Source organism: Schistocerca piceifrons, chromosome 6 (assembly GCF_021461385.2).
Source record: "Schistocerca piceifrons isolate TAMUIC-IGC-003096 chromosome 6, iqSchPice1.1, whole genome shotgun sequence".
Taxonomy (NCBI): Eukaryota; Metazoa; Arthropoda; class Insecta; order Orthoptera; family Acrididae; genus Schistocerca; species Schistocerca piceifrons.
Genome location: NC_060143.1, coordinates 293,947,830 through 293,974,007, shown reverse-complemented (window position 1 = coordinate 293,974,007; position 26,178 = coordinate 293,947,830). Strand labels below are relative to the sequence as shown.

Sequence of the window (26,178 nt, the reverse complement as noted above, 5' to 3'; positions counted from 1 at the left end):
GCTAAGGGTTGTCATTTCTTTGTAAGTTTCTGATTCTTTAAAGAACTGTAGTCCCACGTATAAAACAGATTTAAGCTTCTTATTACTTTACAAATGAGTTAATGTGTTAAATAGTGGACGACAGGTATGTACATGAGGAAGTTTACACATGCTTTGAAATTAAGTTTAAAGTTTGTCGGAAGAGTCTAAGTGCTCTCATTATGAAACAAAAGATAAATATAGTCTGGGTAATTTGCCCACTGATTTAAGCAAAAGCTGGTTTTCACGCAACTCATTGTTTATGAGGTCATGTCTGCTGAACGGGAAATTGAAATTGGCAGTAGACTTTCTCGGACTCGAACCCTATTCCTCCTGGACGGAAAGTCCAAGTGTACCCCTCCAACACAATCAAACCACCAGAGGTGCTTGGAATTGACAAGAAATTAAAAATGGATGTCCTTTCTGGGACTCGAGCCCTGATTCTGCTCAGGGTACTTTATTTATTTTGGTATGTTCAAATGGTACAAATGGCTATGAGCACTATGGAACTTAACATCTGAGGTCATCAGTCCCCTAGAACTTAGAACTACTTAAACCTAACTAACCTAAGGACATCACACACATCCATGCCCGAGGCAGGATTCGAACCTGCGACCGTAGCAGTCGCCCGGTTTCGGACTGAAGCGCGGCCGGCTTACTTTGGTAAGGAAACTGACGCAAAGATCGATCCTAATTACATAATTAATTACAAAAAAGGGTTCAAATGGCTCTGAGCACTATGGGAATTAACATCTGAGGTCATCAGTCCAATAGAATTTAGAACTAATTAAACCTAACTAACCTAAGGACATCACATACATCCATGCCCGAGGCAGGATTCGAGCCTGCGACCGTAGATGTCACGTGGTTCCAGACTGAAGCGCCTAGAACCGCTCGGCAAGACCGGCCGGCAATTAATCACAAATATCAGGCCTAATTACACAATCATATCCATAACGCTATATAGGGATGGCATAAAATCGCAATACCACTCAAAAACTGCTGATACCATACACTTTTGTTATCGTGCTGGGAAAAAATTTCGCAATACCACTCGAAACTAGCGACAGACACACTCAAACTCTACCCTACACCTACAAGCTGTCAGGAGAAAGGCTGAGGTGTAAGGTACTACCTTTATTCCATTTGGTGGGAAATATGTTCACCTGACGAGATGCAGGTGTTGGAAAGAGAGGAGTTTAAAAAGCGTATTACTTGTAAGCATACAGTATCTATCGTTGTTTGTCGTCAGAGTTCGCTATAGCTGTCTGCTCAAAAACCATCCTGCAGCCCAGGCAATCGAAGCCAATACATGCTACTACAACTGAAGGAAAATTATGCATCACAGTTCTATTTACACTTCGGAATAGTCGTGAGAATGCATAATGTATCACATGTACTGGGGAAAATCGTCGGCCTAAAAGACTGCAAAGGGAGTGGTAGTTGAACGTGCATTCTCAGCGATAGGGTCCACAGGCTGCCGAAAATCGAGGCCCTCTTCCTCCCTCCCTCCATCCACCTATGGAGGGGGACACAGCCTTCTTGAAACTGCCAGCTGCTCCGCCTACCACCTTGGGGGACGGGCAGGCCATTGTCCGCACTCGGCTTTCCAACATGTGGCGGCCACCTTAAGGCAGCGGTCCTGGACAACACAAAACAGAAATCCAGTAGCATATTCCTGATCATCTGGAGAACGCGCCAGATGGCTATTTCAGAAGTCAGCTGGTTGTGAAACAGTAAGCTCTTACCGTATAAAGCGACCGCTGTCCCACGTTGGCATTCATCAGAGCCGTGATAAATGACTGCTATCCAGACCAAGGGAGAGCCGCATCTGTTAAAGAGCTCGCCCGCCGTTACAGGCTGCACTATTTAACATAAACGCGTCTCCTATAATAATGCAACCATTAAAAAAGGAAAACGATAATAAATGTCCTTTTTCCATGAAAATAGGCAAAGTCGATTTTCTTTTTGGTTTTATGAGCAAAATCGGTATAGTTTTACGTTCGACTGCTGTCACATCCCATTGTTTTGTGACGTCCAGCGAAGTGTACCACCGCCGATTACATATGATCAGCACGGAAAAGAAAAAACTTCAACTATTTTGATGCGAGAACTACGGACCACCGCAGAATGTCCTTGTTATTTCGGAACCATCGTGAGAAAAAATAAAAAAAGAGAATTTAAACTCCAAAGAAAAAAAATAATAATGTGTATTAAGCAATTTATTTTAACCTATTGAACAAATTACACGACCTGAGAGCGTCTTTTGCGTTCATTGTCTGTAAATAAACTGTCATCCATGTGATATAACATTAACCTTTCATGCCATTGGCTCTCATGTCAGAAAAAACACAATCAATTTACATTAGAGCACAACAAGCTGTAATTCAAGGTAACGTAGTCCTTTTGTACACTATGACAGGTCCCTTTTACCAGTGTGATGCTATATCATACTATCGTTTACGAAACAAATCAGTAGAACCTGTCTCGCCCTGTGTAGGTGGGAGATGGAAGTTTCGTTAAAAAAGATATAGCCACAATGTAAAAAAAGGAATGCTTTTCAAAAATCATTCCCTGGTCCAGTAGATATCTCTTTCACCCACCAGGTGGCATGTCATTGATATAAATTAGATAGGCTAATTAATTAAATTGATCATGAGAGCAACTTTGCGTGGCGAGTAATTTATTTTTCCAGAAGTTGGAACACACTCGCCAAGTAAGTCAGCTGGGAATGAATGAAGGGAACACGATGTTCTTTTTGAGGAACGCTATTGAGAAATGTTATGTAAAGCTGATAACAGAGGGATTCTATAGCCCACAACATTCATTTCACGTAAGGACCGCACTATTAAAAACACAATCATAACGTCTGTGTTACCATCACCCAGCATAAAAAGCGGTCTTGAATCTACAGAGGCTCACATGAGTCGCTGATAGTGTTACGCTTTCAGGTATAAATACTGTCTCTGATTTGGAATAAAGTCTATCCTTTCTACCACATACTTGCATTGTATCTTGTAGAGACGTCTTTTAGTGGTTACAGCCACTGGTGAATCATATTCGCGCCACTCTCCTATCTCGAAACGAGTCCCTTTTTTTCCGAACCTTTCTGCTAAGGATACCATACACCAAGAACTCCGGTGCTGTATTTTGACAGTCCCTCTGCATCTTGTACCTGCTTCTGCCCTGCCCTCCCTGCAGCTTAGTCTATGTGATCGTCCCAATTAAAGTGTGTCCTGTTACAGAAGTCGGAGAGCGTTATATCTAAGATCTTCTGCATCCCGTGGGGAAACAGGATGACCTGAGTTAATGTGACAGGAGCGCATGTTGATCACTCGGTGGAAATGGGAACGTGGTGTCATAGCTCCGCCAACCGTGTACAGTGTGTAAGGCAGGCGTCATACGAAGATTTCTCATGCAACACGAGGTAGTGAGCAGTTACGGTGGTGTTTCTTGTTGGGAAAATTAGGAAGACTACACATCATACATTGCATGGAGGAAGGACAAAGATTATGCTACTGCATTGCGACACATCCCCAGTCAACATACAGGTAGTCCGAAGGAGATCTGTGTCTCTCAGCGTCTATTAATGTTTAACATCCAAACATACTGGGCGATCCTTTTAAATATACAGGTATTTGTTCATTGGAGCTGGTGGTTAATGATCGGATTCGCTTCCACAGAACGGTGTAAATTTTCATCACCTGTTCTGTAGGATGACCATATCCAACAGACTATTAATCACACGAGAGGGTTCCTGTATTGCTCATTAATAAGTAGTTTAAAACATTGACTTCTTTTCTGTTGTAACACGCCCAATCAGTGTACAACGCGATTCACTGTTTTTTCTACCATCTCTTAGAAATCGGTGTCAGCTGATGCTAAATTGATATTAGCATGTTTCGATGCACTGGCTCTCACAGAAAACTGAACATTGCATGGCATAAGCTATATAGCTACCACAACACAGGCAGGCAGAAGTAAAACACATACACAATGTTTCTCATTGACAAAATGTAGAAGACAACCAACACATGGAAACTGGAAATGTTTGCCATATTGTAGAACACTTCCAGCAGCTATTCGTATGTGATTACCTGTACAGTTAATCTCGTCTGCCCATCGACAGCGTAGGGGGTGTCTCAGTGCTGCGTTTCGAAAAGCATTGTTCCTTCATCTTGCAGTCATGTTTGTGGTTACTGTTCCGGTGTTGACCAGCGGCGGAAGGTACTGTTAACAACAAACGTGATGTAGTACAAATAAAAAGAGGTGCTGTCATCTGATTGGTGAAAAAGGAAATGAAAACATGTGTAGGGCATTGCAGCATATTGAAATAGGACAAGTCTGCAGCAATGAGGAACGCTTCCAAACAACTGTATAAGGTGATGACCTCTACATTTAATCCCATGTTCCACAGCAACAAGTGGCAGATTTCCAGATTTCCAGTGTTCCATCAAGGTTCCCACAATCTCAACGGAATGGCGACAGTCAATCATTATGCGATAATCAGCAACGTACCCAGTGGATGGTCGGGATGGGAAAGACACCATTGATATGGAGCAATGTACTGTAATACACACTGCAGTTAATAGCGAGATCAATTTTAGCAATTTTACCCAGAAGTCGGAGGGACTAATATCGACCACATTCTGAAATCTGTGTAGGAACAGAGTGAGCTGAGTTAATGCAATATTAGCGTGTTTTGACCACTCTGTGGAAGTGGGAGCATGTTGTTGTAGCCCCACCACCCATGTACGATGTGTGAGGTCTGCACCAAATGAAGTCTGTTCCTGCAACACAACGTCGTATAAAAGAGTGTGTGATCAGTTATGGTCGTGTTCCTTATCATAGGAAGACTCAACTTCATACAGGTGCTGCCGTCCGAAGCAGATCCGCGTCCCTCAGGATCTATTCATATCTATAACCGAAACATTCTATCATCGTTATTCTGTACCAACTAGCAGTGAAAACCTCCGCTAATTTCATCCAATGGATTATTACGGCATCTCTCTGCTGATATATCGAAAACAAATACCGTCTTCATGCCGCCATCGAGCATATCGGGCTATCCTATTAAATATACAGCTGTTGACCCATTCGAGCAGGCAGCCTGTGATCGATGTTGCTTGCAAAAGACCCTGTGTAAAGTTTCATCACCTATACTGTACGAGGCCCATCTCCCATACATTATCAGCTGCAGGAGAGTGTCCCTATTTTGTTGTTTGATACGCAGCTTTTTCTGCTGTAAGACGCATTGTGCACATACGAGGAAGGACCCAAAAGAAACCGGACTCCGTGGGCGCTGCCACTCGTAGACGTAGTGCAGGGTTCTCACGCTAGATGGTGTTAGTAGAGACCTTCATGAAACAGCTGTGCAGACGGCGTCAGTGTAGAGCTGAACGTGAAAGTGTGGTTTTGTGTTTCTCTGACTGTTGGCGGGTTACCTCTGCGAAGTCGTTATGGCAACTTGAAAATAACAAAGAGTGTGTGTGAAATTTTGTTTCCTGCTTAAAAAAAAACTGCAACAGAGACACATGACATGCTTCAGGAGGACGCTATCAGCCGCACACAGGTTTTCGATTGGTTTGGGCGCTTTAAACGTGGTGAGATGTGTGTTGAAGACCAAGCTCGTTCTGGACGCCCTTCAACATCGCGAAATGAGGAGAAAAAAGGTCCGCCAAAAGATCAACGAGCATCGTCGCCAAACGATCGACCAAATTTCAGGAGAGACAGGAATCAGTTGGAGCTCGTGCCAGCCGATTTTGAGTGAGGATTTGCACATGTGACATGTTGCTGCTAAATTTGTTCCGCGCCTTCTTACACAGGAGCAAAAAAACCATCCGCATGAATGTGTGTCAGGACTTGAAAACAGAGATTGCTCGTGATCCAAACTTCTTGAACAAAGTCATTACAGGGGATAAGAGTTGGTGTTACGGGTATGACCCAGAAACCAGGCAAGTGTCAAGCCAGTGGAGGACTCCCAACTCTCCCAGACCAAAAAAAGCAAGGCAGGTGATGTCAAATGTGAAGACGATGATCATTGTCTTTTTTGATGTTCGTGGAATTGTGCATCGGGAATTCATACCCCCTGGCCAGACTGTTAACCAGCAGTTTTACTTGGATGATTTAAGGCGTCTGCGAGAGGATGTGAGGAGGAAACGCCCGGAACTTTGGCGATCAGGTGACTGGTTTCTGCAGCACGAGAACGCTCCAGCACACAAGGCCTTACGAGTGACCCACTATATGGCATATCAGAGGTGGTCTGTCGCTCCCCACGCTCCGTATTCGCCGGACCAGGCCCCGTGCGACTTTTTCCTATTTCCACGAATGAAAAAAACGCTAAAAGGGGATCGTTATGACGATGTGGAGGCGGTAAAAACAGCTTCGCAAAGGGCAATGGACAATATCAAACTTGAAGAGTTCCAAACATGCTTCCAACAGGGGCAAAAGAGACTTGAGAAGTGCATGGCATGTAATGGAGAGTATTTTGAAGGTATCTGAAGTAATTTTGTAAAAAGGTTCATCAATAAATTTTTTATGACAACAATCCGGTTTCTTTTGGGTCCCCCCTCGTACATACATTTCTTTTTTTTCCGACACTTCAACGTCTGTGTCAAATTCTGACATTGACACGTTTTGGTCCATTGGCTGCCCCAGAAAACTAGACATCACAAGGTGTAAATCATGTTGGTGATGCTTGCGGGGGTCAGGGATTTTCTCTGCCTCGTGATGACTGGGTGTTGTGTGCTGTCCTTAGGTTAGTTGGGTTTAAGTAGTTCTAAGTTCTAGGGGACTGATGACCTCAGATGTCAAGTCCCATAGTGCACAGAGCCATTTGAACCATATTTTTATGCTTGCAGGCCTTCAAATAAAAATTGGTGGTGTGGTGGCCCTCATGCTGATCCCACAACACACCCATGCACTGGGTGATTGAAATAAAAGACAGTCACAACATAAGGAAACTGGAAGAGTTTTGAGGCATTGTGGAGCGTTTCCAAACTGCTGCCCTAATGTGATTGACTATCTCTACATTTAAACTCATGATTCATAGTGATGGGGTAGCTGATGACGCTGTGTTCCGTTTGACTGATTCCTAATTTGCTGCCATGCATGCGATCACTGTTTCGGTGTTAGCCATCCCTGGAATGTGTTGCCCCCTCCACCCAGACCCTTTTCTCCATCTCAAACAAGCGATGTCAGTCGATCATTACGTCGTAATCAACAGCGTGCCAGTGGACGATTGGGATGGAAAAGGCGCCGTCGATGTACTGTAACAATAAGCATCATAGTTGATAGTGCGATCAATTTTAGCAATTTTATCGTACTTTCAACACAGACCAATATCGCGGCAGCATGTTTAGTAATTGCTGTATAATCGCTAGACTGTCCTTCCACTACTTTACGAGTACCATCGTGAATGTAAATGCGAGTATATGACTATACAGTACGTCCATTCATTGTTTATTCTCAAACATCTACATCATCAAAGTATAGCATACAGGAACCTACATATCTCTAGCACTTCGATCATAGTGTATAATATACAATCTTTCTGTATGTGGATGAGAGTCACAGGGCATTCTTAGGACAAATCTAGAGACCTAAAGATCTCCTCGCATTGTCTTTGACCAACGCTCTCAGCAGCTGACCAAACGTAGACCGCTACATTCCACGTTTCATGTAGGAACATTGCTAAGCATGCTGCTGCGTCATTGGTGGGTGTTGAAATTACGATACAATTCCTAAAATTGATCAGATTATTAACTATGATGCTTATTATGACAGTACATCGATGGCGGCCTTTCCATCCCAACCATCCACTGGTACGCTGTTGATTACCACATAATGACTGACTGACACCGTAACTTTGAGATGGAGAAAGAGTCTTGGTGGAGGGTGCAACAACTTATGGGGATCGCTAATACCAAAAAAGTGACCGCGTGCATGGCAGCAAATGAGGAATCATTCAAGTGGAACACAGCATCATCCGCTATCCTGTCACTGTGAATGATGAGTTTAAATGTAGAGGTCGTCAATCACATTTGGACAGCATTTTGGAAACGCTCCACAATGCCTCAAATCTCTCCCAGTTTCCTTATGTTGTGACTGACTTTTATTTCAATCACCCAGTACGATGTCTCGTTTTCTGGGGGTGCCAATGGACCAAAACGTGTTACTGTCAGTTTAGAACCTCACACAGATGTCGAAGTTGTGGCGAAAAAAAGAAAAAGAAATATATCTATTTGCACAAAGCTTGTTACGGCCGAAAAACCGGGGTATCAAACAACGAAATAGGGACCCCCTCCTGCAGCTGATAATGTGTGGGAGATGGACCTCGTACAGTACAGAAGATAAAACACTGCACAGGTCTGTGCAAGCAACATCGATCACATGCTGCCTGCTCGAATAGAGCAACACCTGTATATTTAAAAGTATCGCCACATGTGCTCAATGCCTGCATGTAGACGGTATTTGTTTGTGATGTATCAGAAAAGAGCTGCAGTCAAAATCTATTGGGTGAAATTAGCGGAGCTTTTATAGCCTGTTAATTTTCTCTGCTGGATGGTACAGAATAATGATGATAGAATGTTTCGGTGATAGACATCAATGAATCCTGAGGGACGCACTCCTTCGAACGGCAGTACCTGTATGATGTTGAGTCCTAATTTTCCCGAGAAGGAACACCACCATAACTGTTCACACTGTCTTTTATACGTCATTATGTTGCAGGAGCAGGCTTCATTTGGTGCTGACCTTACACATCTTACATGAGTGGCGTAACTACGACAACGTGCTCCTATTGCATTAACTCAGCTCACTCTGTTTCTACACGGGTTTCAGAAGGTGGTCGATATGACTCTCCCCGATTTCTGGGTAAAATTAATAAAATTGATCTCACTATCAACTGAGGTGTGTATTGCAATCCATTGCTCCATATCACTGGTGTCTTTCCCATCCCGTCAACTGAGTACGCTGTTGATTACTGCACAGTGATTGTCTACCACAACCTTGTTGAGATGGAGGCAACCTTGACGCAACACTATATTTCTGTTACTTGTCGCTGTGGAACATGGGATTCAGTGTAGAGGTCATCACCTTAATACAGTTGCTTTTAAGCATTCCTCTTTTTATTTGCGCTACCTCACGCATGTTGTGAACAGCACCTTCCACCGATGGTCAACACCGGCACAGTAAGAATGTACATGACTGCAAAATGAAGGAACAATGCTTTTCGAAATGGAGCACTGAGACATCCGCTACCCTGTTAATGAGAAGATGGGAATAACTGTACAGGTAATCACCTTCGAATGGCTATTGAAAGTGCTCTGCAATACTGCAAACACTTCCAGTTTCCATATGTTGCGAGGTCTTCCACATTTTTGTCAATGAGAAACATTGTGTCTGTGTTTCATTTCTACCAGCCTGTGGTGTGGTAGCTGTATAGCTTATGCCATGTGATGTTCGGTTTTCTGTGAGAGCCAGAGGATAGAAACATGTTAATGTCGGTTTAGCATCAGCTGATACGGATCTCTAAGTCATGGTAGAAAAAACAGTGTATCGCGGTATACACTGATTGGGAGTGTTACAACGGTATTAAAAATATATTAGGCTGCTTATAAAGGAGCAATGCAGGAACCGTCTCGTGTGATTGATAGTCTGTTGGATATGGTCATCCTACAGAACTGGTGATGAAAATTTACACAGGCCTGTGGAAGCGACTTTGATCACGAACCACCTGCTCCAATGAACCAGTACATGTATATTTAAAAGGATCGCCCAATATGTTTGGATGTTAAACATTAATGGACGCTGAGAGACACAGATCTCCTTCGGACTACCTGTATGTTGACTGGGGATGTGTCGCAATGCAGTAGCATAATCTTTGTCCTTCCTCCATGCAATGTATGATGTGTAGTCTTCCTAATTTTCCCAACAAGAAACACCACCGTAACTGCTCACTACCTCGTGTTGCATGAGAAATCTTCGTATGACGCCTGCCTTACACACTGTACACTGTTAGCGGAGCTATGACACCATGTTCCGATTTCCACCGAGTGATCAACATGCGCTTCTGTCACATTAACTCAGGTCGTCCTGTTTCCCCATGAGATGCAGAAGATCTTAGATACAACGCTCTCCGACTCCTGTAACAGAACACACTTTAATTGGGACGATCACATAGACTAAGCTGCAGGTGGGGCAGGGCAGAGACTTTGGAGCGGTTACAAGATGCAGAAGGACTGTCAAAATACACCACTGGAGTTCTTGGTGTATGATATCCTTAGCAGAATGGTTCGGAAAAAAAGGGACTCGTTTCGAGATAGGAGAGTGGCGCGAATATGATTCACCAGTGGCTGTAACCACTAAAAGACGTCTCTACAAGATACAATGCAAGTATGTGGTAGAAAGGATAGACTTTATTCCAAATCAGAGACAGTATTTATACCTGAAAGCGTAACACTATCAGCGACTCATGTGAGCCTCTGTAGATTCAAGACCGGTTTTTATGCTGGGAGATGGTAACACAGACGTTACGATTGTGTTTTTAATAGTGCAGTCCTTATGTGAAATAAATGTTGTGGGCTATAGAATCCCTCTGTTATCAGCTTTACATAACATTTCTCAATAGCGTTCCTCAAAAAGAACATCGTGTTCCCTTCATTCATTCCCAGCTGACTTACTTGGCGAGTGTAATCCAACTTCTGGAAAAATAAATTATTCGCCACGCAAAGTTGCTCTCATGATCAATTTAATTAATTAGCCTATCAAATTTATATCAATGACGTGCCGCCTGTTGGGTGGAAGAGCTAGCTTGGTCACCACGGAATGATCCTTGACAAGAATTTCTTTTTTTCTTTTCGTTGTGGTGATATATTTTAACGAAATTCGAAATTTCTATCCCCCACCTATACAGGGCGATACAGGCCGTAACGATTCGTTTCGTGAACGCTACTGTTATATAGCATCGCACTGGTAAAAGGGACCTGTCATAGTGTACAAAACAGCTATGTTCTCTTGGATTATAGATTGTTTTTGTCGAATGTAAAATGATTGTGTTTCTTCCGACATGTGAACTAATGGCATGAAAGACTGTATTCTCTAGTGTCATTTCACGTACATGACAGATTATTTACAGACCCTGAACGGAAGGGACCATCTCAGGTCGTGTAATTTGGTCAATAGGCTGAAAGAAATTGTTTAATACAGATTATTACTTTTTTTTCTTTGGAGTTTAAGTTCTCGCTTTTTCTTTACTCTGCTGACTGTTTCAAGACAACAAGGACATACTGCGGTATCCATAAGTTTAGCAGCAAAATAGTCGAATTTTCTTTTTTTCCTGATTTTACACACATGGTTTCGAAATAACGAGGACATTCTGTGGTGATCGCTAGTTCTCGCATAAAAATAGTAGAAGTTTTTTTCTGTTCCCTGATTCTACGCCGGGTGGGCATGTCTCTGCTAACCGTCTGTAATCGGTGTCGGTAAACTTATCTGGACGTCACAAAATAATGAGGTGCAACTGCAGCCGAAAGTAAAAACTATACCGATGTTGCTCATAAAACTAAAAGAAAATGGACTTTGCCTATTTTCGTGAAAAGAGGACATTTATTATGGTCGCCAATGTGTTTTCTTTTTAATAGTTGCTTTATTATAGGAGCCAGGTGTATGTCGAGCACAGAATGGTGGGCCAACTCTGTATCAGACGCGATTCTCCTTCGGTGGGGATAGCAGTCATTTATCATGGGTTTGAGGGAGGCCAGCGTGGGGCAGCGGTCGCTTTATATGGTAGTGGCTTTCTGTTTCGCAAGCAGCCGACTTTTGAAATAGCCATCTGGTGTATTCTCTGGATGGGTTTGGTTATGCTACTAAATTTCCTTTTTGTGTTGTCTAGAACCGTCGCTGGCTGTTTCAAGAAGCCTTTGCCCCCCTGATGACCCGTTCATTACAAGTGCTGGTTTTTTCAAGACAATTTCGAAGTGTAATTAGAACTATGACACTTTTTTTTTCTTCAGTTGTGGTAGCATGTATTGGCTTCGACTACCTGGGCTGCAGGATGGTTTTTGAGCGGACATCTGTAGCGAACTCTGACGTCAAACAACGATAGATGCTGTATGCTTACAAGTAATACACTTTTTAAACTCCTCTCTGTCCAACACCTGCATCTCGTCAGTTGAACATATTTCCCACCAAATGGAATAAAGGTAGTACCTTACAACTCAGCCTTTTTCCTGCCAGCTTGTAGGTGTAGGGTAGAGTTTGAGTGTGTCTGTCGCTAGTTTCGAGTGGTATTGTTAAGTTTTTTCCCCAGCAGGATAACACCAGTTGTATCGTATCGGCAGTTTTTGAGTGGTATTGCGATTTTAAGCCATCCTTGTGTAGCGCTATGGATATGATTGTGTAATTAGGCCTGATATTTGTGATTAATTATGTTATTAGGATCGATATTTGTGGTAGTTTCCCGACCACAATAAATAAAGTACACTAACCTAACCCTCCTCTCACGCATCTGGATAGTTTGCACGTGTAGGGTGTGCACATGGGCTTTCCATCCAGTACAATCATTGTTCAAGTCCCAGAAAGGAACCAGCCATTTTTAATGTCCAATCAATTCAAAGCGCCTCTGGTGGTTTAAATGTGTCAGTGTGGGTACTCTTGGGCTTTCTACCCAGGAGAACTAGGTTTCGAGTCCTGGGAAAGGTACTGCCAAGTTTAATTTTCCGCCAATTCTTGGAGGGGGGTGGGTGGTCTGGGATGTCAACGCAGCCCTGGGACAAAGAAATTCCCACAAAAATTTGAAATTGCCACCAAAATTCGAACTTTCTGCCAATAGGGTAGTTTGGGGGAGGGTAGTGGGGGAGGGAAGTGTGAACTAGAGGGGGCTGGGGCACACGTGCAGCTGTGAAAACACGTGATGTCATCCATGGAATAGAGTGGGCATGGTCGTGAGCGAGGGTGCGTCGGTGTGGATGGGGGTGGAGGTGATTAATTGATAAATTTAGTTAATTTGCATATCAGTTTAATATCAAAAGTGTCCTCGTAACCCCAACTCCCTAGTACTGGTACCTGCATAATATCTGGTATGGCCCCTGTGAGCACGCAGAAATGCCTCAACATGACGAGGCATGGACTCGACTAATGTATGAACTAGTGCTGGAGGAAATTGACACCATTAATCCTGCAGGGCTGTTCATAAATTCGTAAGAGTACGAGGGGTGGCGATCTTTTCTGAGCAGCACATTGCAAGGCATCACAGATATGCTCAATAATGTTCATGTCTGGTCAGTTTTGTGGCCAGCGAAAGTGCTTCAACTCAGAAGAATGTTCCTGAACCCACTCTAGTACTTCTGGACGTGTGGGGTGTTGCACTGTCTTGTTGGAATTGCCGAAGTCTGTATAAAAATGCTCAATGGACATGAATGGGTGCAGGTGATCAGACAGGATGCTTACGCACATGTCACCTGTCAGAGCCATATCTAGACGTACCAGGGGTCTCATATCACTCCAACTGCACACACCCCACGCCATTACGTAGCCTCCACTGGCTTGAACAGTCCCCTGCTGACATGAAGGGTCTGTGGATTCACTATGTTGTCTCCATACTCGTACACATCCATCCGCTCGATACAATTTGAAACGACACTCGTCCGACCAGGCAACATATTTCCAGTCGTCAACAGTCTAGGGTCGGTGTTGACGGACCCAGACGAGCATAGAGCTTTATGTCGTGCGGTCATAAATGGTACACGAGTGGACCTGCGACTCCGAATGCCGGTATCGATGATGTTTCGTTGAATGGTCCGCACGCTGACACTTGTTGATGGCACAGCTTCGATATTCGCAGCATTCGGAAGGGTTTCATGTAGTTCTGTAACGTTGAACAATTCTCTTCAGTCTTCGTTGATCCCGTTCTTATAGGATCTTTTACGACCGCAGCCGCGATGGTCATACGGTAGAATCCCCACTTCATCGCTACCTCGGAGATGCTGTGCCCATCGCTCGTGTGCCATAACACCATCTTCAGACTCACCTAAATCTTGATAACATGCCTTCGTAGCAGTAGTAACCCATCTAACAACAGTGTCAGATACTTGTAGTCTTACATAGGCGTTGCCGACTGCTGGGTCGTATTCTGCCTGTTTACGTATCTCTATAGTAAATACGCATGCCTAATACCTGTTTCTTTGGCGCTTTAGCGTAAGCAGTTTTTCAGGATTTTAAATAATTAATTGCGGTCACTATTTGTATTGAAATATGAAAATAAAACTTTTGTTTCACTTGGAAGCGGTTACAGAGGCTACTTTGGTTTGGCCTTGCACTGGGATAGTCGCTTAGTAAAACAGACTACGCGGCTATGGAGTGTCGTCTCAGCTATGCGACTTGATTCGTGATTTCCTATCAAGAAAATTACAGCCCGTGGTGATACACAGGAAGTCATCTAGTAACAGCCAAGGTTACTGCGTATTTCTCGTAAAACTGCTCTTAACCTACATAAACCATTTAGCAGAAAATCGGGATGTCAACTTCCTGGCAGATTAAAACTGTGTGCCGGACCGACACTCGAACTCGGAACCATTGCCTTTCGTGGGCAAGTGCTCTACCATCTGAGCTACCCAAGCACGACTCACGCCCCGTCGTCACAGCCTTACTTCTGCCAGTACCTCGTCTCCTACAGAAGCTCTCCTGCGAACCTCCCAGAACTAGCACTCCTGAAAGCAAGGATATTGCGGAGACAAGGCTTAGCCACAGCCTGGGGGATGTTTCCAGAATGAGATTTTCACTCTGCAGCCGAGTGTGCGCCGATATGAAACTTCCTGGCAGAGAGATGGTAGAGCACTTGCCCGCAAAAGGCAAAGGTCCCGAGATCGAATCTCGGTCCGGCACACAGTTTTAATCTTCCAGGAAGTTTCATATCAGCGCACACTCCGCTGCAAAGTGAAAATCTCATTCTGGAATCGTGATGTCGTTTACCGTCAGCCAAAGTAAACACAAGATCAAAGCGATCTATAAATTTGTTTTGACGAGATACCTACGTAATGCGGAAAGTGGGAATTCTACATCTACATCACCATGGATACTCCGCATATCACATGTAAGTGCCTGACAGTGTGTTCATCGAACCACCTTCACAGTTCACTACTGTTCCATTCTCTTATAGCGCGCGGAAGGAACAATAAAAATTAAGAGTTCCTTCACGCAAGTACAAAAGAAATTGCGTGAAGTACCGGTTAGACAACAAATCAACAAAATGAAAGGTTAACTAGTCAACTAAATACCTAGAGACTTCAATTACATATAACTCAAATTGGGAAATTAATATAGAAAATGTTGTGGAAAACGCAAAACAAAGACTGTGTTTCATTGGCAAAATAATTTAGGTCCAACAAAGCTAATAAAAGACTTACTTCGCTACGGTTGTCCACCATCTTCTGGAATATCGCTGTGCGACGTGGGACCGGCGGAGGACATCGAGAAAATTCGAGGAACAGCTTGTTTTGAACTGTCGCGAAGGAGGGGAGAGAGAGTAAGGGGTGTGATAGCGAGTTGCGGCGACAAGCATTACACCTACAAATACATTTATATAATTGCTCAGCAAGTCAAAATTACGTGCCTGGTAGAGGGCTCATCGAACCATCTTTAAGCTTATACTCCACCGTCCCACTCTCTAACCGTTCGTGGGATATACGAACACTTAAATTTTTCCGTGTGACCTCCGATTTCTCTTCCTTTATGACAATAATCACTTATCCTTATGTAGGTGGGCACCAACAAAATATTTTCACACTCTGAGGAGAAAGTTAGTGATTGAAATTTACTGAGAAGGTCCTGCCGCTGCATAAAACGACTCTGTTCTGATCAATACCACCCCAATTCGTTTATCATATCCGTGGCACTCTCTCCCATACTTCGTGATAATACAAATTGAGCTGCCCTTCTCTGAACTTCTACCCTGTCCTCCGTCAATCCTATCTGATGCGTATCTCACTCCGCACAGAATTAGTCCAGAAGATGGCGAACAAGCGTAGTATAAGCAGTCGCTTTCACAGACCTGTTACATTTCCTAAGTGTTCTGCCAATAAATCACAGTCTTCGGTTTGCTTTATCCACAACGTTATATATGTGATCTTATTCGTAATTGTGATTCCTCAGTACTTAATTGACTTCACACCATGTACATTTGTGTGATGTATCGAATAACTGAAATTTAGAGAATGCTTTTCAATTCTCATTTGGCTGACCTCACACGTTTCGTGATTTAGAGTCACCTGCCACTTTTTGCACCATTCAAATACCTTGTCTAAACCATTGGGCGGTTCGTTTTGATCATCTGATGACTTTACATGACGGTAAATGACAGCATCATCTGCAAACAGTATCAGAGGACTGTTCAGATTGTCTCCTAAATCGTTTACGCAAATCAGAAACAAGAGAGGACTTACAACACTTCCTTGGGGAACCCTATACATTACTTCTGTTTTAATCGACCAATTTCTGTCAGTTATTACTAACTGTGACCTTTCTGACGGATACAGTCGCACATCTGAGACGATACTCGACAGACACGCAATTTAATTAGAAGTCGCTTATGAGAAACGGTGTCAAAAGCATTCTGGAAATTTAAAAATATGGAATCAATTTCCCATTCCCTGTCGATAGCATTCATTACTTCGTAAGAATAAAGGGGTAGTTGTGTTTCACAAGAACGATTCTTTCTAATATCATTGTAAAATGGCGCAAAGAGGACATTATAAAAAAAATCTCTGTACAATGAAATTAAATATCTTTACTGATGAACACCCTAGTATTGGAGCGGTGATATATTTGCCGCGAGTTTGACTGGTATATTGTAAGAAGAGAACAATGAGAAATATTCGGAATCTAAGTAATATTGTGTAACATGAAGAGTATGACAAGAGAGAACATGATTTCTTAAATCACTAATATACTTTAAAATTTGCGTTGTAAATGTTGTATTTGCATCTGATGGATGCAATATAATAATGCTTCCAAAACTTTGTTTAGTAAATCGTCTTAATGAAATATGCATGCCATTCACTTCTTTAGCGCCATGCGTGGACAAACTACGGTTCAGTTTGTTTCTCTGTGTGGTGTCGCAGATTCTACATAGTGAATCCTTGAAATCAATTTGCTTTGTGTTTCATTTGCTGACTCTACAATCTGAATGGCGACAAGGCCTGTATTTACTAAGGGAGTTCGGTTGGGTTGTTTCGGGGAAGAGACCAAACAGCGAGGTCATTGGTCTCATCGGATTAGGGAAGGACAGGGAAGGAAGTCGGCCGTGCCCTTTCAGAGGAACCATCCCGGAATTTGCCTGAAGCGATATAGGGAAATTACGAAAAACCTAAATCAGGATGGCCGGACGTTAACCACTGCGCCACTTCGCTGGGTACTAAGGGAGTCGTTAGTAACAAGTGGAGATTTATTTCGTTTTTAAATTATTGTTGTTGTTGATGTGGTCTTCAATCCTGAGATTGGTTTGATGCAGCTCTCCATGCTACCTTATCCTGTGCAAGCTTCTTCATCTCACAGTACCTACTGCAACCTACATCCTTCTGAATCTGTGTAGTGTATTCATCTCTTGATCTCACTCTATGATATTTATTCTCCACACTGCCCTCCAATACTAAATTGGTGATCCCTTGATGCCTCAGAACATGTCCTACCAACCGATCCCTTCTTCTAGTCAAGTTGTGCCACAAACTCCTCCCCAATTCTTTTCAATACTTCCTCATTAGTTATGTGATCTACCCATCTAATCTTCAGCATCCTTCTGTAGCACCACATTTCGAAAGCTTCTATTATCTTTTCGTCTAAACTATTTATCGTCCATGTTTCACTTCCATACATGGCAACACTCCATACAATTACTTTTGGAAACGACTTCCGTACACTTAAATCCATACTCGATGTTAACAAATTTCTCTTCTTCAGTAACGCTTTCCTTGCCATTGCCAGTCTACATTTCATATCCTCTCTACTCCGACCATCATCAGTTATTTTGCTCCCCAAATAGCAAAACTCCTATACTACTTTAAGTATCTCATTTCCTAAATCTAATTCGCTCAGCATCACCCGACTGAATTCGACTACAATCCATTATCCTCGTTTTGCTTTTGTTGATGTTCATCTTATATCCTCCTTTCAAGACACTGTCCATTCCGTTCAACTGCTCTTCCAGGTTCTTTGCTGTCTCTGACAGAATTACAATGTCATCGGCAAACCTCAAAGTTTTTACTTCTTCTCCATGAATTTTAATACCTACTCCGAATTTTTCTTTTGTTTCCTTTACTGCTTGCTCAATATACAGATTGAATAACATCGGGGAGAGACTACAACCCTGTCTCACTCCCTTCCCAACCACTGCTTGCCTCTCATGTCCCTCGACTCTTGTAACTGCCATCTGGTTTCTGTACAAATTGTAAATAGCGTTTCGCTCCCTGTATTTTACCCCTGCCACCTTCAGAATTTGAAAGAGATTATTCCAGTCAACATTGTCGAAAGCTTTCTGTAAGCCTATTTAAATTAATATGATGATTAAAACATAACATGCCTAAGCAGTAAAGAGCAGCGATCAGCAAACAGAAGAATTCTAATAATCGGTTTTTATCTGAAAATTTCGCTCAATCAGTTTCATTTGCCTTCCTTTCGTTGCTCATCGCGTTTCCTTAATTGTCATTTGCTATCGTTAAGATGTTTATTGTAATTTTAACCATTTTAATTTCTGCATTCTGATTTACATTGCATGATCCATCTCGTCTGCCACTGCCAATAATTACTTGATTAAGGGGTGTCTCTTTAATTGGAGATGGGTCAGGACCATTAAGAAACCTATGTAAGTGACAAATAAGTGACTTCAAGTTATCGTTACGTAATCTGGCTGTAGATCTGAGAATTATTCAACTGTTATCAGGACCTATTAGTCAGGCTTAGAACGACATACTTAACAATTAAGATGATAGACTTTCAGTGACTTATTCACACAAATTATGGAGATACACTTAAAGTAACTTAGCCAAAACACACTATAAGTCTCGATACTTTGTGTTGTTGCCCAACAAACGTGAATAAAAACTGAGTTCACTGTGAGTGAATAGGATAAGACAATATTATCGTGAACATTATTCGATGGCGAATGACGGTGAAATCAGATGATCCAGGTGGTCATTTCAAGACAACTCACCTGTAAATCAATGTACCCAGCTTCTGATGAAAAAATACAAGCTGTCTGACTCTGGATGGCTATATTCGAAACAGGTAACGGCATTTTTCCAGTATAGTAAGCCAAAAGCAAATTGTAACTGGTTGTTGCAGTAGATTATAAACATTCTGTATCACTATAAACCTCGTTTTTCCCACGAAGCCAGTGTGTAACAAAATAAGATTAAAATTAAAAAATTGTGGAAAAATTCAGGATAATACATATCAGAAGAAGAAAGAAATCTGTATTAAGCAGTTGGAAGTTTAGTAGTGTTTATCTTGAGTACTTCAAACCGTCAAGTATTATTTAGAATTACTAGGTCAGGAACCATGTCTTGCCCTGTTATTTATTTGTAGCTGTGCCTGAGACTTCCTATGTTCACCAATTTATTTATAACATATCAAGCTTCTTTGTACCCAAAGTGTATAGTAGTGTGATGGAAACATGAGGCAAGAGCTTATTTGCTTCAGTAACATGGGAAAGAGCCATGCACAAAGCAACTGCACTAAGGCCCACACCAACAACACGCAGCTTCTAGCCTCTTGCTTTGTTTGTGGTCATAGCATAACATTAGCTTATCAAGACTTGCACACGTTTAAAGCTAAATGGTAAATTGTTAGGAATAAACAACATTCGGGGTACAAAAATTCTCTCGCCTGCGCTACTTTCTGTCAAAATATAAGATGTTACGTTTAAGAGTAGTACCTTTAAGGCTCTGTGGGAGTGAAGGCTTCTGAGGGGCGAGGTGATGCATGATGCGCTCGATCAGAGTTACGTCATGCTTCGCTTTCGGAAGGCATTTCCAAAGAGTGAGTTACGGCATGGTGTATTGAAGCCGCAGCAAGTCTCGTCTTACGATCTTCACTGGAATCTTAAAATCACATAGTCTTCAGTTTTTTGCCTTTCTGGTGTATTGCGAAAGACTTGACCGTTTTATAGGCATTTTTATTTGTAAAATAAATGAAGTCAAAATGTAGTGAGTGGGCACCAAAACGACAAAGTGAACTAAATAAATTACTTTTTCGTAGCAAAGAACATAAATAAAACATATCGAAAGAAGCAAAGCAACGTCATTATGTTTTTAATACAGCAAACCGAAATTAGTGAATCTGTATATCCTAGCCAAGCAAAATCGCTGTTTGTATTCGTAAATATAAGATAGCGCCGCTTAATTCTATCGGTCTCCAAATTTCCGAAAAATACTTGTTACTGAGTTAAACAACTAGCAACGCCATCTGTTGGTTGTTTGGTGTGCTATGCCGTGATAATTAAATATTCGAACTATTACGCAGAGTAGACGATTTTAGATGAAACTTTAAATTACGATATATTTTACCGTGTTCCCATTTAGATGAAATAACGACGATATGTTTAAAGTAACAAACGCTTTAGGTGATACGCCTTGTACACCGTATTCACAGCCACGGCTAACGTGGATGCATGAACTTACCAAGCGAAGATCCTTGGGGGCGCAGAGTACAGCGGCGAGGTTATCGCAGGGATCGGGACACTTCTGCTGAGGTTTGCACGAAGAGTTGAAGGCGACGGACGTCAGATGGAACGGCCATCCCGTCGGACGCACGCATCTCGCAAGCAGGCGAAGCATTTCGATTTCTGCCGGTTCTGCGTTGGTAAGCGATTTTCAGCCCGCTCGTCTACACGGGGGATAGGAAGCACCTAGACGTGATAACCCTGATTACAGAATTAACGAGTATCTAAGGAGTACATAAACCTCGACACTTACCCTTACACACACGATGAAGTAGTGCTCTTCTGACGTCTCAAAATACAAGGTGACTGTCTTCTTCAGTAGTCATTGCAGAGCCATGATTGCCTTCGCCATTTTCATTTATATGCTGCAAACATAAAATATTATATAAATATTTGGTGAGATGTGCTTACAAAAAAGGCATTAGTAGCCTCCTGGAGGACCATATTAAGTCATAAAAGTATAACTATGCACGGAGGTTTGGTAAATGGCATCAATACCGTAACATGTCACCAACAGGCCACAACAAAACGACGTAGCCCATTGCCAAAGCATCTTGGAGTCATTGGTTTCTTGATTTGAGAAGTAAAAAACACTGCAACCATCCGCGGTGAGTTGTTGGAAGTGTACGGCAATAATATCATATCACACAGTGGTTAGGTGTCACGGATGGTTGCAGTGTGGTCAAAGAAATTCGAGTGATGAAGAAAATGAAAAACTAGAAAACAAATCCTGATAAGTGCGAGCAGGACTAGGGCACCGAAGGTTCCGTACAGACTTAATTACGCATATACATAATTCATCCGTCCCACGAATCGAGAATTTCTACGTTTTTTTGCCTGTTAACGACATCGAGACCGGCAACATATCAAAATACATGACTTAAAGAAACCATACATTTCAGTATGCGAGATAAATTTTAACTTGATACGTCAGCCCGTTATTGAGAAAAAGCGGTCTTAACAGACGAATAAAGGTCGAATAACATGATAAAAAATCTTTTTTGTGTGATATAATTACAAATTAACAATTTCTGTGTTGTTACCTTTAGATATATTGCGAAACCTTGCTTCTTGCCTAATTTCATGACTCAACAGGAAGTACCCTCCAGGTTTCGATGAGTAAGCTTGCGAGTATCAAAATATGGGGCGCAAATGGCCGTATGTTTTGACTGCACTGACTAGAAAACTTAATGTTTTTACAACGCCAGGGGACCGTAGAACTACGTACGTGACATAAATTTCTACTTGATAAGTCTACCCCTTCCTGTGACAAAGGGTTCTTAACTGTCAGAAAGAGAGAGAGACAATAAAGTGATCGTATACGAATTCCGTTTTTACCGACTAAGTTACGGAATCCTAAAACGGACGTACTATCCTACGTCTACTATATCAGTGGTTCACAGTGACAAACAGTCAACTCATTCAAGTAACTGGGGGGGGGGGGTGGGTGGCAGTAAAAATTAGTGGGGATATGAACTGGAATGAGCACATAGGTTCCGTCTTACGTAAGCCTAACGGAAAACTTCGGATCATTGGCAGGATGCTGATAAGTATCATCATTCTACAAAGGAGACTGATTACAACTCACGTGCCCGACCTGTCTCAGAATATCGCTCAAGTGTGGGGGACCCAAACTAAATAGGGGGTATTGGACGTGTCAAAGGAGGGCAATTCGAATTCCATTGATTTGTTAGACTCACAGGAGGGCGTCACGGACATATCGAAAAACATGAACTCTGTCATGCTTTGTCGTATAGTGTTCTGTTAAGTTTTTTTGGTGCCTACGAATCGGTATGTGAAATGCTAGATTTAAATGCGCTATAAATATGTTGTTCGCATACTGCTTTATCTTGGTTCGCACCCTGTTTTGCACTTCCTCGTTTTCACTGAAGAACTCCATGTAAGCAGCTTTTGACAGAACTAGCATTCAACTACAGTATATTACATCTTGTCACCGAATGAGTAGGGTCTATGTATTTCAGCTTCGAATGGTGTTACTTCTTGCCATTGAAAATGTTTTGTGTAGTCTTAGTGAGTAAGTCATTATTACCTGAAAATGCAGAAATTGCAAAAGTAGTTACTCAAATGTGTTGACATGTTATTAGCAGATACTGCAAACAATGAATTTTAACAAAGATAAGTGTACTCCAACCATCCTCCTACTCTAACGAAAATTTAAAGGAAAGGAAATAATACACACTGTCGTCCTTTCATCAATGGATCTACTAGTGAATTATGTACAACTAGAGTTAACTAAATGCTGTAGCATTCAGTACGGTGGAAGTACGTTCAACCATACCACATAATCATATGTATAAATATTCACCGCGATGAAGAACATTTTTTCTACATAGTGGTACTTTGTACAATAACTACGTACTCTGCCACTAATATTACAAAGCATATTAAACTGCAAGAAACAATAGTCAAAGCTGAAATGTATACTCATTCCATGACACGATGTAAAGTTGAATACCAATCCTGCTAAATTATAAAATTTAAATTTTCGCGGCCGGAAATGTCTCAGTTATTAAAATATTCCGGGCTATTATGACGTAGTCAAATAGTTCTCAAATTTAAATCGAGAGTTTCGTCCCCATCTGCGGAGGACATTTTCATGGGCGACCCTACCTTCTTTAAGTGTCCCGATTAACCCATGACTCCCTACTGATTGCAGTAAAATTCCGTTTACGCTTCGTTCCGCGCAGTGGCGTGATGTTACATGTTCTGAATACCCGATAGCAACTTGTAGTTGTCGAATGCCGTCGTCCGCTGTGGCTATCACCCCATGGTGCAAGACTGGTACACATCTTCTTCAGCACCGGGATCCAGGTGTCATTCAATTTCACGCCCCCCTCCTTCACACTGAAATTTCTGTGTGTTTTACAATCTCTATGGCCTCTCTGTATAGCCTTTCATGGTATCCGCTTGTGGCCGAAAGGACTTTACTCCTATCAAAATAAATGTTGTGGGCTCCTAGTTGCAAAGTATGTTCCGCAACAGCTGATACGTCAATCTAACAACTTCTGCCATTGCCTTTGTGCTCCTCTAGTCGTTTATTGGCCATTCTTTTGTAGTAGTCACGTACACCTCCCCACAACTACACAGAACGCTATAAATTACTGATTTTTCTAGCGGTTGGCGAGCATCCTTAGCCAATATTAGGTGATCTTATACTACTCCGGTGGGTTTGTGGATTACCACGATGTTCCGTTTTTTTCAAGATTTATCCTATGCGATAAGTAACGTCCTTACTGAAAGACAGGAAATTTTCCGATTTCACAGGCGCTTGTGCGTCGCTATGATTTCTGCGTGGTGGTCTAACTCTCATTTTACCACACAGGGCTAACAACACCGTTGACAAACGAAATGCGACGGTTGTTTTGAATATCAAGTTACTTTCCATTAGAAATGTGGATGCGGAGTATATATGGAGATGAATGAGTGCTGAATATATGAGTGCAAATCAAAGCAGTAAAGGAAGTTGTACAGACACGTGAATATATCATCCTTCAAAACAGGCGAAGACCAAACCATCGTCGATCAAAGTGCTTCTCAGATATTTCTTTTTCTCCTGCAATCGTATGGTGCTAACAGATTACGCTCGTCCGGGCTAAGACATCACTGGAGCACACTACCGTAAAATCAGGAGCACACTGCCGTAAACTTCTGAGGAAATTATGAGCAGTTGTCAAGATGATACGACACCGGAAGCTGTCCCACGGGGCGGTTTCGTTCTACAAGACCTCTGTCCAGTCACACATGCTCTTTCTTAGGGCTATCAGATTTTGACTAATCCCCGTATTCACACGACATGGCACCCGGTGACTTCTTCCTGGGTCGCATGAAGACACCATTGCGTTGCAGGTCTTTTCTAAGTGTCAGCAACGTGTCGTCGAGGTGGAATTATTCTTAACAGCGTACGTGACGACCTCTTCATCAATGTCTGCTACAACTTATCCATGGCTGCGAAAAACTGTCGCATTGTCGGATGATTACGTACGGAATAACTAACGCCGTCACCAGCTTCCATTGTGGACGGTTGACTTTCACGAGGTGATGATTAAAACTGCACTTCGGAAATTGACGGTGGTGTAATCGAAGAACATGATACAATATTTGAACAGTTCTCTGGTATCCGACCGGGTAGCGTCGTAATTTCTCCTCAATATTTCGGCAGACGTACACGCTGCCATCTTCAGGTGGTTCCTGATGAATGCTGTGCTGTTCCTTTCCGCGCCCTATATATATACTACCCGTTACCCCCTCCACCGTTCCTCTCCTGGTGTCTTTGGTGCGCCGGCCGGGGTGGCCACGCGGTTATGGGCGCTACAGTCTGGAACCCCGCGACCGCTGCGGTCGCAGGTTCGAATCCTGCCTCGGGCATAGATATGTGTGATGTCCTTAGGTTAGTTAGGTTTAATTAGTTCTAAGTTCTAGGGGACTGATGACCTTAGAAGTTAAGTCCCATAGTGCTCAGAGCCATTTGAACCAGTTTTTTGTCTTTGGTGCGGCCGGCGCGGCGGCTACTGGAGGTGGTGGGGGAAACGACGCCTGGGTCTGAACTGGGGTCTGCAGTCTCCCTGCTGCTGCCGTCGTGGGCGGCCCTCGATCTCTGGGACCGCATCTTTCTGTCCGGGCTAAGTGCAGTGTTCCAAGCCTGACTAAGTTGAATACCGCTGTCTTTATTAATTAGATCGTCCTGTAGTCGGATTTCGATGGCCTCTTTAGTAACGCAGTCCCAGAAGTAGGATGATTGAGAGAGTATTTTTGTTTTTTCATAGTCAAATGGTTCAAATGGCTCTGAGCACTATGGGACTTAACGCCTGAGGTCATCAGTCCCCTAGAATTTAGAACTACTTAAATATAACTAACCTAAGGACATCACACACATCCATGCCCGAGGCAGGATTCGAACCTGCGACCGCAGCGGTCGCGCGGTTCCAGACTGTAGCGCCCAGAACCGCGTGGCCACTCCGGCCGGCTTTTTCGTAGTCCATAGCATGGCCAGTCTTTATACAGTGGTCAGCCACGGCTGATTTAGTGGCCTGGCGTAATTCGGTATGGCGCTTGTGTTAGCCGCACCGCTCTTCTACAGTGCGGACTGTCTCCCCAATGTATGATTTTCCGCACTGACAGGGAATTTGGTAAACGCCTGGACGCCTACAGGACGATCTAATTAATAAAGACAGCAGCCTTCAACTTAGTCAGGCTTGGAACCCTGCACTCAGCCTGGAGAGAAAGATGCGGTCCCAGAGATCGAGGACTGCCCACGACGGCGGCAGCAGGGAGACTGCAGACCCCAGTTCAGACCCAGGCGCCGCCTCCCCCACCACCTCCAGTAGCCGCCGCGCCGGCCGCACCAAAGACAAAAAACTGGTTCAAATGGCTGTGAGCACTATGGGACTTAACTTCTATGGTCATCAGTCCCCTAGAATTTAGAACTACTT

At 42.8% G+C, this 26,178-nt stretch overlaps 1 protein-coding gene across 1 annotated transcript in view; it reads right to left on the bottom strand.

Moving 5' to 3' along the window:
- The window catches only part of LOC124803279 (sorbitol dehydrogenase-like), a 78,114-nt gene extending 57,271 nt beyond the window's left edge, over positions 1 to 20,843 (bottom strand). Inside the window, exon 1 of the mRNA XM_047264462.1 lies at positions 20,688 to 20,843. Within this exon, the coding sequence (XP_047120418.1) occupies positions 20,688 to 20,843 (156 nt within the window). The remainder of the gene's footprint in view (positions 1 to 20,687) is intronic.
- Between the last annotated feature and the right edge of the window lie 5,335 nt (positions 20,844 to 26,178).